Raw genomic sequence first — 12,754 nt, 5'->3', positions numbered from 1 at the left:
TTCCCCCCTAACCGCCAGAGATAGAAAAGTCTTAGTATATGCCAATGCTGTGGATTCCTTTCAAGTCCTGTGCTGTCTAGAGGCTGGAACCCCCCCCCTCCCAGGCAGTAGTAATATATATTAATCCTAAATTCAGAGTCTGAATTACAACTCAGTTTAATGAGGAAACAGAGGTTCAGAGAGTTTAATAATTTAACCAAGACTCCATATGCAGTAGGAACAGAATTGTTAAGAGGTCTGTGAGCATCTAAAGCCTAAGCATATGCTCTCATTCCCTTACTCTAGTCCATTTCCTGCTCCAGAGCTTGGAATGCTTCTGAGTTTTTTGTTTAAGCTTGCATATGTGTACATATTATATGTTGACTACAGTTACCCTTCAATGCACAGTTCGTAGTTTGTGCTTTTATAACATTGGAAAAGGCACAGACAAAATTTTGGTGTATAAATAGGTACTCTTCGTATACACATGCCTAATAGGATCAGGTGAAATAATTGAGTATCTTTTACTTTATACTTTAAAAACATAAATTTCACGTCATTAAAGGAAGCTCTAAGTTATATTAGTTGATAAACATTACTTAAGTATATTAAAAACTGTAAACACATAATAATCAATAACATGGAATACTATATTATGATTCTACATGTTTCAAACACATTAGGGAGGGATAATAAGAAAGTTCTGGAAATGGATGAAAATGATACAATACAGTAAATAGGCTTAATGCATTGAACTGTATACTTAAATGATCAAATTTTAATTTTTGTTTTATATATTTTATCAAAAATATGGGGAAAGACTAGAGTAGCAAAAGGCTATTAGGAACCTGTTTAAGATTACTAGACTTCTAGGGTTGATCTAGGAGTTAAACTTACATAGAACTGTCAAGATACCACAAAAATGGAAGTCACAATCAAGGCAGCTGAACTTATATCATCATAGAGGGGACAGATAAATTCAGATCCGATCTGACAATCTAAAATGTGAGGTCAAACTTGTAGCAAATTATTATATACTATATACATCTCTACTTTTTAGTACATTTTAAATATTAACAAATAGGGCCAAATTCTCTAGACTAAATCATAATTTCTCCAGCACCATTTGGCATTATTAATTCTTTACCAATTACTATCTGTGAAATTGGCATTTTCTATCAATCAAATAAATAATCAAAAGTCAAAGAAGAAAAGTCTTGAAATTAAGATCAGGTGCCCAGTGTTGTCAAAATTCTAGCATCACCTTAATAAAATACATGCAACACATAAAAGCACTCTAAACGGAGGCAACAGACATACCTGAAGAGCACTTCTGAGACGCTATGTTTAGCAGTACCTCTGTCCATTTGGGGGAAGCCATTTTTGATTGAATTGCTTTGGAAGACACAACTCTTCGAAGAAACACTAAAAAATCTCCTAGATGGAGTTCAGCTGCATGTTGTTTCCTAAGGGCAGCTGAAAAGTGGAGAGATAAGTTTACATTTTAACTGAAAGGCAGCAATCCCAGGATAAGAATAAGGTAAAATTTATCTTATCAGCTTATACTTCAATTGCATTAAGCACAGTCTAGGTTTTCAATAAGTTGCCATGCCAATTTTTGAAAACTAGAGGATAGGGAAAGGTAAAAATTGAAATGAATCCTGATGAAACCTCTTTTATACGTGTGTAGCAGAAGAGTAAGTGTGTTAGAATGTGTATGTGACAGTTAACCTTTGTTATCAACTTGACTGGTTTTGGAATCACCTAGGAGATGTTCCTTCAGGTGTTTCCAGAAGTTTAACTGAGAAGGGTCGACCAACCCTGAATGTGGGCAGCAAGCATCCCAGAAGCTTAGCCTCTGCCCCACTGTTTCCTGTAGATGTAAAAATGTGTCTTTTACACTCCTGTTTTCTCATATTCCTGCTGCCATGCCTTCTCACTATGATGTACTATAACCTCAAACCAGAACTCAAATCTTTCCTACCTGAAAAGTTGCTTCTTATTAGGTACTTGAACACTAATACCTTGTATAATATATATGCACTTATTTTATCCATTTTTCTTAAAGAATTGCTATTGCAAAAAGCAATGCATAATAGTCAAGTCTAGAATTTCACTATATAGAATTTTGGGGAAGATGGTCTGTAAGTGTATCGCCAAGTGTATATTTACATGTATTTGACTAGGAAGAAAGTTCATAACTTTTATTACACTTTCAAAAACAGAAAGATTTGATTCTTGCTTTCCTGTCAAATCTCTAAGTATCATATTTCTAAAAGAGATCTTCAGGTGTGATGGCTCAGTGGGTAGGAGCATTTGTTTGTTTGTTCCCAGGGACCCTTATGATAGGATGATGTGGTAATATTTGTTTGTGCTATAACAAATGAAGCTTGCCTGAGGATCAGAGTGTGGAGGAAGACCCTAGTTAGCAATAGAGGCCAGGCAGTGGTGGCATACACCTTTAATCCTAGCACTCAGGAGGCAGAGGTAGAAAGATCTTTGTGAGTTCAAGGCCACCCTGGGCTATACTACATACACTCCTCTTACCTGCCAGTAAAATAAATAAATAATTCTTTAAAAAACCATATGTTCTCAGATCCCAAAACAAAGCAAAACAAACCATATTCTAGAAATGAGTCTGGTTTACTGGGAGCAAACTCTATGTATGTGCCCTGACTAGTAGTCTCAGATTCCAGACCAGCATCAGCATCAGCCTTTCTCTTGTATCTCTCCCGCTGTTTTCCTCTTCCCTATCCATTTTGAGGTCCAAGAATGAAGAAAAGTGGAAAACAATGCAAGCAGAGCACCAGAATTCATCCCTCTGCTTCCTGACTTTGAAGTCACACAGAACTCTCCACTATCTGAATAGCACACACACATCCTTTGTTTCAATTACTTTTCACATTTGCTTATCCTGGCTCTATCCCATGTAGAGAGGACTAGCATTGTGCCAGTAAGGCGAAAGAATAGCATGCCAGTTCTCAAGAAGAACACAACATGAACAGCTGTAACAATCTGGAGATAATTGTCTGTAGTGCTACTTTCAGAGAGATTCTGGAATGCTCCATTAAAAAATACAAAGAGAAGTCTTTTGTGAAAGGCGACCTTTGCAAAGGGACATGCTACACTGATAATTAATAGTCAGCAAACAACCGTCACAGGAAGACTTCTGTTTTGCTGAGAAGGGTGAACAAGACTATGATAGAACTAAACTGCTGGGATCAACAGATGAACTAAGGATTACTTCTTCACATCTCCTCCTAACAGTACCTTGTCTCTTCTTTACTTAAATACAAAACATTTTTTATAATATTAATTCAAAGAACACAGAAGTATCAGCCTGTTCTGTGAACTCAGATCTCTCACTCCAAGGTTTCTCCTGTATATCTCTTCAAGTCATTCAAAGATTACCTCTTCTAGGAAGTCTTCTTTTATACCTAGTATAACATGTGTACTCTATCTCCTACCTCAGCAAGTATTTCTAGGATACAATATTAAATTAGAGTCAAATGTAGTGGTGCATACCTGTAATCCCAGCATTCAGGAGAAAAAGGGTGAGGCAGGAGGATTCAAGGCCAGTTTGGGCCTGGAGACCTCAAGTTGGTTGACATACCCTGATGGTACACTCCTATATTTAAAATGAAGGATACATCTTCCTTCTAATTATATATTTTAGATATATTGGATGTTCTTCATACCTAAGCAGCCTGATTCTGAATGATTGGCCATTGGTGACTAGAGTTATTCTCCTTCCCAGTCATTTTCAAAACTGGACCCTCTCTCTAGAACAACTAGAGAGGAACTGACATGGCTTCAACTGTTGTTATACACAGCAAGACTCAATCATAGAAAAACTGTATCTTTCTTTACATGATATTGAATACCACCAATTTTTGTTGTTTTCTTAGATGGGGCACCGCTATGTAGTCCAAATTGGGCTGGAATTCATGTTCTTCTCTGCCCTAACCTCTCTGGTGCTAGAATTCTAGGCATATACCAGCACATCCAGCTAAGGGTTCAATTATCTTGAGGCTGTATAGGCTAAGAAGTACCTCTGTAGTTCTTCCCTGTTGTCTGGATGTGCAGTATTCAGTACAGACTGGTGAGAACCTGGTACCTTAACAGTACTTTATCCTCCAGTGGATCTCAAAAAGCAGAAAGAGGCAAGGACACTTTTTTTTTTTTTTTTTTTTTTTTTTTTTTTAGACAGGGTTTCTCTGTGTAACTCTGGCTGACCTGGAACTTGCTCTGTAGACCAGGCTGGCCTTGAACTCACAGAGATCCACCTGCCTCTGCCTCCTGAGTGTTGGGTTTAAAGGAGTGCACCACCACCGCTTGGCTCCACTGGTGAGTCTGCCTAAGCTCTCTGTATAAGATAACTCTGTACATGACCAAGAAAAAAAAAGCCTGGCACTGGATTGAGCTGGGAAACTAAAAAGCTAGTCCTTAATTGAAACCATATAGCCTCCTACATTCTCACATAAGAGATTTAAATATTTCTTTTGAGTTTCTTGCACTGCACTTAATCCGCTTACAGGTTTGATTCTATCACGACTCTGTATCAATCAGTGATAACAAAAACAATGCTTTATCACTTTACATCTATCTGTTCAATATTTTCTCTCTATTCCCCCACTTAAGTCAACAATATTTATATGATCTAAATACTATTTAATTTCAAATATTATTTATTAAAATATTAAATATTAACCATCACTAAACTTACTTTCATTATGTGCCATATAATGCTCTGTGCTTAAACATATAAAGTTACTTAGTCCTCAAAACGATTTTCACAAGTTGGCTTCTAATTACCCTTATATTAGAGATGACAGAACTGAGCAAAGAATGGTGAAGTAGGCTGCTCACTTCTATCTGTCCACCTGACCCAAGGGAACTTTCAAAGGGCTCCTGGTGTTTTTTGTGAGAATGAGACATGGTACCTCACAATCTTTTCGGAATAATGACCAATTTTATTTTAGACCTTTATTCATGAAGTTACATTAAAAACATGGGCAGTATTCTACTGCTCTGGGCATAAACTCTACTGGAAGTCATTGCTTTAGTTTCATATTCTGTGAAAACAGTGAAAGCCACTGCGCTGATTCTAAAGTTCCTGTTGCTAGGGCTTGTACGATGGGCTTAATCTAGAACTTTTAACCAAATAAAACCTTTCTCTGCTAAGTTGCTTTTGCCGAGATATTTTACTACAACTGAAAAAGAAACTAAAAAAAAAAAAACCATGTTTACAATAAAACAAATGTTGTATCAGCAACAAAAAATTATACTGGCCAAGTTTAAGAAAGAATTTGGTTAGTTTGGTTCTGAGTATAACCCAGTTGCCACTTATCAAAGCCCATCTACTCTCAGGGAACATTTATGTCAGGACTGTAGTTAGAGGAGATTTGTTAGCATTAAATAACCCAGAAAGCATCTTAGCCTTTCCCTAGATAGCCTGAAGAAATTGGTCACCTAAGATCCAAGTCCCTGCAGCTGAGCTGGGTAGTACTGTTAAGCAGCAGCAGACTGAACAGAGCCTTGGAGGCTCAGTCAGAAAGCCGCCTCTGTGCAGAGAAAGGGCTGCAAACAGTAAAAAATCCTTTATACTGTAACAGAGAGAAGCTGATGTGTTTTTTTTTTTTTTTTTTGGTTTTTCGAGACAGGGTTTCTCTGTGGTTTTGGAGCCTGTCCTGGAACTAGCTCTTGTAGACCAGGCTGGTCTCGAACTCACAGAGATCCGCCTGCCTCTGCCTCCCGAGTGCTGGGATTAAAGGCGTGCGCCACCACCGCCCGGCTGAAGCTGATGTTCTTATCATATGCACACTACAGAGCCTCAACAAGTATCTAATATAACAAGAAAGAAAAAAAAGCTTATACTACCTCTGAAATCTTTCTTTTCATTCTCTCCACTGGAGTCAACTTTTTTTTCTTCTTCTTCACCTTCTTCTTCTCCAAAGGAGGCCATAAATAGTACACCAGTTTGGGATAACAAATTCTTCAACTGACTACAGAGTAGATCCAACAAGGACTGAACTACTTTTGGGCTCAATTTATCAGCATAGGTTCTGTGTGAAATAAAAGGAAAAATTGTAACAGGAATACAAAAAGGGATAAATACTATACCAAAAAAAAAGCCCCATCTAGTTCTTCCAATACCTTTGTAGTACTTACCCTGTAGTGATAGCTAGAATTTGGAGCAACCTTGTACTGGCCACTTTCAAAGCTGTGCTAAGCTGGGAAACACCAGTCTTTGGCAACAGCTGCAGGGGTTGTCCTAACATGGTGTCTGTGCCACATAACTGTGACAATACATTCAACAGACCAGTGGAGATTGCCAAAGAAACATCCACTGGCTGATAATGAACACTGAGGGCAAAAACTGTAACCAGAAGAAGACGTTGCTGGGCTTCTAAAAAAAAAGAAACAAAAATAGAAAGACAGTTGAGAATCTCTTTGAGATTAAATAAACTTTTTTGAAACTAAAATAAGCTTCTCCAAACTATAAATAATAATATAAAGTACTAATCAATTTTTAAGTATTTTGCTCTTATTTGTCAGTTGATCTGCTAGTGTTAAACATAAAATGGAGCCAATTCTCTACATAAAGCCAAAGTGTATATCCTTAATCTTTATTTTCAGGAAGTTACTCACCAATGTGATGCTTATTTGCTTGAAGGGCTCTCTCTAGAGTAGCAGACAACTGTTGATAAATCTTATGGACAGCCACCTGAATTTCAATCTGAATATTTCTTTTAGCTGCTCTGATCCCATCCTAAATCACACAGAGTTACTTTTAAAATCAGCAATAATACCTTTTTTCAAAAAAAAAAAAAAGTAACAGCATTTTAGCCTTAGTCTATGCTAGGGCCCTATGATATTATTCAGTAAAGTATATGAAAAGTTTATAACAAAACTAGTTTAAAATGATTGGTAGTTCTTGACTCTTTGTGTATTCCTCCTTCCAAGGCAGCTTTGCCTATCTAAATAAAGACATATATACCTATCTAAATAAAGACATAACAGTTTATAAATGCCGGGTAAGTTGGCACATGCCTTTAATCCCAGCACTTGGGAGACACAGGCATGCAGATCTATATGAGATTGAAGCCAGCTTGGTCTACAGTGAGTTCCAGGATAGCCAGGGCTATATAGAGCATCCTGTTGCAAAAATTCAACAAAACATGGGGCTGGAGAGATGGCTCAGTGGTTAGGAGCGCTGTCTGCTCTTCCAGAGGTCCTGGGTTCAGTTCCCAGCAACCACGTGGTGGCTCCAAACCATCTGAGGAGAGATCTGGCGCCCTCCTCTGGCGAGTGGGTATAAATGGATGCAGATAGTTGTATACATAATAAATTAATCTTAAAAAAAATTCAACAAAACAAACAAAGCACAAATTTACAAATTTAAAACCAGAACAGAAAAGCCAGGAAGAATAACCAAGTCTAAGATGTAAGTATTAAAAACCATCTTCCCAAATTCCAACTCCTATCTAGCTCTACCTTATCTGACTATAGATTAATAAAGCTGAGCCAACCAACTCCCCAAAAGCACAATTGTATGATTAACAACCTAATCTCAACTGTACAATTTACAAACTTAGCCAAACAATGACAGATCGATCAATCTATTTTTTTATTTTGGTTTTTTAAGACAGGGTTTCTCTGTATCTTTGGAGCCTGTCCTGGAACTAGACCAGGCTGGCCTCGAACTCACAAAGATTCACCTGCCTCTGCCTCCTGAGTGCTGGGACTAAAGCACTGCCTGGCTAACAATGACAGATCTTAAGTAACTCAAAAGCTTTTAGAATTTTAACCACGGTCATACACATCACCAAATTCCACATCATCTTAAGTAACTCAAAAGCTTTAAGAATTTTAACTGTGGTCATATACATCACCAAATTCCACATCATCCAGTTGGCTCTGTAAAAAAAACCAAAGAACTGAATACAGAACGAGGTGTCACTCATGTACTTACTTGATAGTGATGCAATCGGCCACTCTCTCCTTTGGTTCCTGTGTGTCCAACAGTGCCTAAACCAAAACACCCTGCTAGAAACTGCAGTCTCACAGATGTGAGCAGAGTGGATGACTGAAAGCCTGAACTTGACCTGCTTCCTGTCAGCAAGATGCTACCCTTCTCCTCCATGCCAGATAATAGAGTGAGGATCTGGTGAAGTGCCTCCAAACGAAGCTTGAAAGAAAAACATTTGAGAGTCTGTCACTAAAGTCAAACATAAGGAATTCTGTATACCATAGGTAATATGCTATTCTAGGACAAAGAAAGTCTGACATTTTAGGAATCTGTTAAGATAAATATTTTGTTATTACTGTTTATTATATCAAGACATATCTAAAGTCTTTTTAAGAATATTTTAATAGAACAGAAGCCACACATACAATGGGAAGAGGAGATTTGGTAGGTTGGTACTGAGGACTGAACTCAGGATTTAAAGTGCTCTGATGCTAAATAATATACCTCGGTTCCTAAAGTAGCAAATGTAAAATTTGGTGACAAAGTATCAAGGCCAGACTGTCCTGCATGGTGTGTCTTCTTAGGAAAATCACTGAACTTCATGAGTCCCAGTTTCTTTAAATGCAAAATGAGACTAACAATTCAGTGTCTATCCTACTCAAAGAGCTACTATGAAGTGCAGAAGCTCTAACAGGTCAAAACTATATAGTTTTATAAGTACAAGTAGTAAGATTGTATAGAATGAATACTCTGAGTCCAGAATCAGAAGTACCTTTCCATGGTTTGTCCAAGGCTCACTTGAGTTTCTGACTCTACTTTCTTTAAACACTAATGGACTACCCATTGCTCAGTCGACCCTTCTTTGAAAAATAAAAAAACAAGTTTCTACTTTAAAATAGTTTTATATTTACAGAAGTTATATAGTTTTTTTTTATGTGAAGCAGTGATCCTAACAGTAATCATCATGATCATAAAAATCAAAGTACTGAAAATCAACCCTGAAAAAGGCTGAAGATGCTTTGCATCCAGCAACATCAACTAATCAACTAGTCAGTCAAGATGAACTCTTCGTTTAATTGAGTTTTAAGACTTTTTTTACTTTATGTGTGTGTATGCCTGAGTGTATTTGCACCTTGCACATGCAGATACCGATACAGTCCATAAAAGGGCATCAGATTCCCTTGAGCCAGAGTTACAGGCAGTTTTAGAACCACCTGAGGTGAGTACTGGGTAAACAAAACACGGGTCTCTGCAGCATGTACTCTTAATCACTAAGCCATCTCTCTACTCCCAAATAGACAGGTCAGCCAGAGGTATATGAAGTGACTCTATGTCTAGAATAAACAGAACAGAAATGAAGAGGGAGAGAAAAGAATAACAAAAGGCTAGATCTCAATCTTAGATTAGATTCCTACAGTAATGATTACTACAGTAAAGATGAGCAAAATTTGGATTTTTTTTTTTTTTAAATCAATCTCGGGACCAGGAAAATGGTTCAGTGGGTAAGACTGTTCACTCTGCAAACATGATGAGCTGAGTTTTAATCCCCCATCACTCATACAAAAAGCAGGTGCAGCTATGTGGGTCTGTAACCCCAACACTGGGGGTCAGAAACAGGTGAATCCTAAGAGTTCACTGGCCAGCTAGCCTAGTCAAAACAGACATTCAGTGAGCGACTCTGTGTCAAAGAAATAAAGGAGAGAGTAATTGTGGTGGTTTGAATAAAAATGGCCCCTATAGGCCCATATGGAGTGGTGCTATTAGGAGATGTGGCCTTGTAGGAAGAAGTGTGCTACAGTCTTCCTTCCTGTTGCCCTTCTATTTGGATGTAGAACTTTCAGCAGCTCCTCCAGCACCATGTCAGTCTACATGCTGCCATGCTTCCTGCCATGATGATAATGGACTAAACCTCTGAACTGTAAGCCAGTCCCAATTAAAAGTTTTCCTTAAGGGGCTGGAGAGATGGCTCAGCGGTTAAGAGCACTGACTGCTCTTCCAGAGGTCCTGAGTGCAATTCCCAGCAACCACAATGGTGGCTCACAACCACCTATGATGAGATCCGGTGCCCTCTTCTGGCCTACAGGCAGGATACTGTATGTATAAATGAATGAATGAATAAGTTTTCCTTAATAAGAGTTACTGTGGTCATGGTGTCCCTTCACAGCAATAAAACCCTAACTAAGACAGTAATAGATGATGAACCCTGACTTCTTGTTCTCATCTCTACATATGAATACACACAAATCCATCTCATTAGTGCACAAACTTTCTTTCCTCTTTGATAACTGCTACCAAAAATTGTTTTAAAGGAAATTTCCAGCCAGGCAGTGGTGGAAGTGCCTTTAATCCCAGCACTTGGGAGGCAGAGGCAGGCGGATCTCTGGATCTCTGTGAGTTCAAGGCCAGCCTGGTCTACAAGAGCTAGCTCCAGGACAGGTTCTAAAACTCCGGTGACATCCTGTCTCGAAAAACAAAACAAAACAAAAAACAAAAAAAGGATCATGAATGGCAATTGTTAAAGAAGTCCTGAGCTAAGATGGCATTAATCTGTAATATTTGTAATAATATACAGTCTTTATTTTTCATGACCATGATACTTGGGAGTAGTCAATTTTTTTTCTTTTTTATCTAAGCCTATTCACTATTCCATTTACACTGTAAAATACAGTTGAAAGAGAACTGGCCTTTTTTCCTAGAAATGACAATGTCTTTCTTCTGAGCAAACTCAATATTCTAGACACATACGTTTGAAAGAGAAGTTACCTCTTTACCTAGAAAAGGTGAAGTGTTTATTCTAAGCATACTCATTAGTCTTTTCACATTGTAAAAACAGCTGAAACAGAGTAGCCTCTTTCCCTAGAAAAGGCAATGTGCTTCTTCTATGCATAATAACTATCCTATTCATACTGCTAAATACAGTAGAAAGGAATGTGGGCCCATTCCTAAGAACAAATAATGCTCTAAATCTACTCACTAATATAGTCACAATGTTCATTATTGTTGAAATCAAAGTGGCCTCTATTCTAAATACAGAAAATACAATTATTCAAAGCATTCTCACTATTCTATTCACGTCAATATAATGAAAGAGAAGTAGCTTCCTGCCCAATAAAAGACAATGTGTTTTCTCTAGGCAGACTCATTATTTTATTCACAATACTAAAGTCTGTAGAAAGAGAAGTGACACTTTATATACTTTAGGGTATGTTCCTAAATTTGGAGTTGCCTTCCCTGCACCCCTCCCAACACTGCTCATCGTTAGACTATAGCTAGGGATCTGTAGAAGAGAGCTATAGTGTTCAGTAATATCATATTATATTAAGGATACATGATGGTCACATTAATACTAATATTATTAATCATGTTTGCTTAAAATTCTATCTGCCAGATTTCTTATGTTATTCTTTTTCCCCTTCCCATATCCCGTTAGAAGCAAGTCAGTAAGTCCAGCTCACTAACAAGGGGAAAGGATTTAATTTCTGTTAGAGGGAGGAATATCAAAGGATCTATGGACATATTAAAATAATCATTAATAAATATTTAAGGGTTACTCTGTGACTATGCAAACATCCTGGGTACTCTCATGTATGAGGGTTTATTCATTAGTGGGTCTGTGGTAGTTTGAATGTAATTGGCCCCCATAATCTCATAGGGATGGTACTATTAGGAGGTGTGGCCTTGTTGGAGTAAGTGTGTCATCACTGTGGAGATGGGCTTTCAGGTCTCATATATGCACAAGGCATGCCCAGTGAGACAGACCACTGTTGCCTGCAAGTCAAGATTTAGGACACTCAGCTCCTTCCCATGAATCAGCCAGGGGGAGATAGTTCAGTAGCAAGGGTTGGTGTCCCGAGGCCCTGCTCCATCCATGCATGCTTGTTAATGGGCCAATTCTTGTGTAGAACCAGTATAATCATTGTAGTTGAGATTCATAATGACAATGGCTATTCATTACCCACAAATAGCATTTTGCAAACCTTCTACTATAGTGATTTATCATTTACATTTAAATAAACAAAGCTTGCCTGAAGATCAGAGGGTAAAACAGTCCCACTGGTCAATTTACAGACCAGGCAGCGGTGACATTTAATCCCAGTAGTCACACTAGTTTGCCATAGAAACAGGGCGGTAGTGGTGCACACCTTTAATCCTAGCCCTAAAGAGGAATATTAAATGGGAGGAGACAGCTCTTAGACATAGTCTCACTTTGAGGTTCCTGGAGGCAGGACCACCATTTCAGACTGGCAATTTCAAACACCCAGTGGCTGGCTGTTTTACTTTTCTGACCTTCAGGTTGAGCCCCAATATCTGTCTCTGGGTTTATATTAATAGTGTTACATTCTCCCTGTCTTCCAGTTCTTAAATTCTTTCTAACCCCTCAAATGAAATAATCCCTGAGCCTTGGAGAGGATGATATAACTATCTTCTGTAGGGTTGAACACTCAATTGTCATTTATTTATTTTGGTTTTTCGAGACAGGATTTCTGTGTACCCCTAGCTGCCCTGGAACTCACTAGGGTAGACCAGGCTGGCCTTGAACTCAGAGTTACACCTGCTTCTGCCTCCTGAGTGCTGGGATTAAAGTTGTACACCAATACTGCCTGGAAATTTATTCTTAATAGCTTTTATAGCAATGAGTCTCTATTGTTACTGAAATTTTGGTATCTCTTCATGGTTGTTGAATGATACAGGAGAAACTGGATCTCCACTTGAGGTTCTTAGTCTCATTAATAAAAGAACTTAAGAATAAAGAGGAACCCTGTCTCGAAAAAACCAAAAAAAAAAAAAAAAAAAAAAAAAAAA

General features: G+C 38.1%; 1 protein-coding gene across 7 annotated transcripts in view; it reads right to left on the bottom strand.

The window, feature by feature from the left end:
- Positions 1 to 12,754, bottom strand: part of Herc1 (HECT and RLD domain containing E3 ubiquitin protein ligase family member 1) — a 162,867-nt gene that overhangs the window by 70,881 nt on the left and 79,232 nt on the right. For all 7 annotated transcript variants that reach the window (XM_050126066.1, XM_050126103.1, XM_050126079.1 and 4 more), the window contains exons 27-31: positions 7,955 to 8,170; positions 6,631 to 6,751; positions 6,151 to 6,388; positions 5,860 to 6,044; positions 1,300 to 1,455 (exon numbers count right to left, since the gene is read on the bottom strand). In XM_050126066.1, coding sequence (XP_049982023.1) covers positions 1,300 to 1,455; positions 5,860 to 6,044; positions 6,151 to 6,388; positions 6,631 to 6,751; positions 7,955 to 8,170 — 916 coding nt within the window. The remainder of the gene's footprint in view (positions 1 to 1,299; positions 1,456 to 5,859; positions 6,045 to 6,150; positions 6,389 to 6,630; positions 6,752 to 7,954; positions 8,171 to 12,754) is intronic.

The sequence above is a fragment of the Alexandromys fortis genome, unplaced genomic scaffold (genome assembly GCF_014885135.2).
Source record: "Alexandromys fortis isolate MF-2015 unplaced genomic scaffold, M_Fortis_MF-2015_v1.1 scaffold_22, whole genome shotgun sequence".
Lineage (NCBI taxonomy): Eukaryota > Metazoa > Chordata > Mammalia > Rodentia > Cricetidae > Alexandromys > Alexandromys fortis.
The sequence above is the reverse complement of the archived record's forward strand: the minus strand, read 5'-3'. Positions and strand labels throughout refer to the sequence as shown.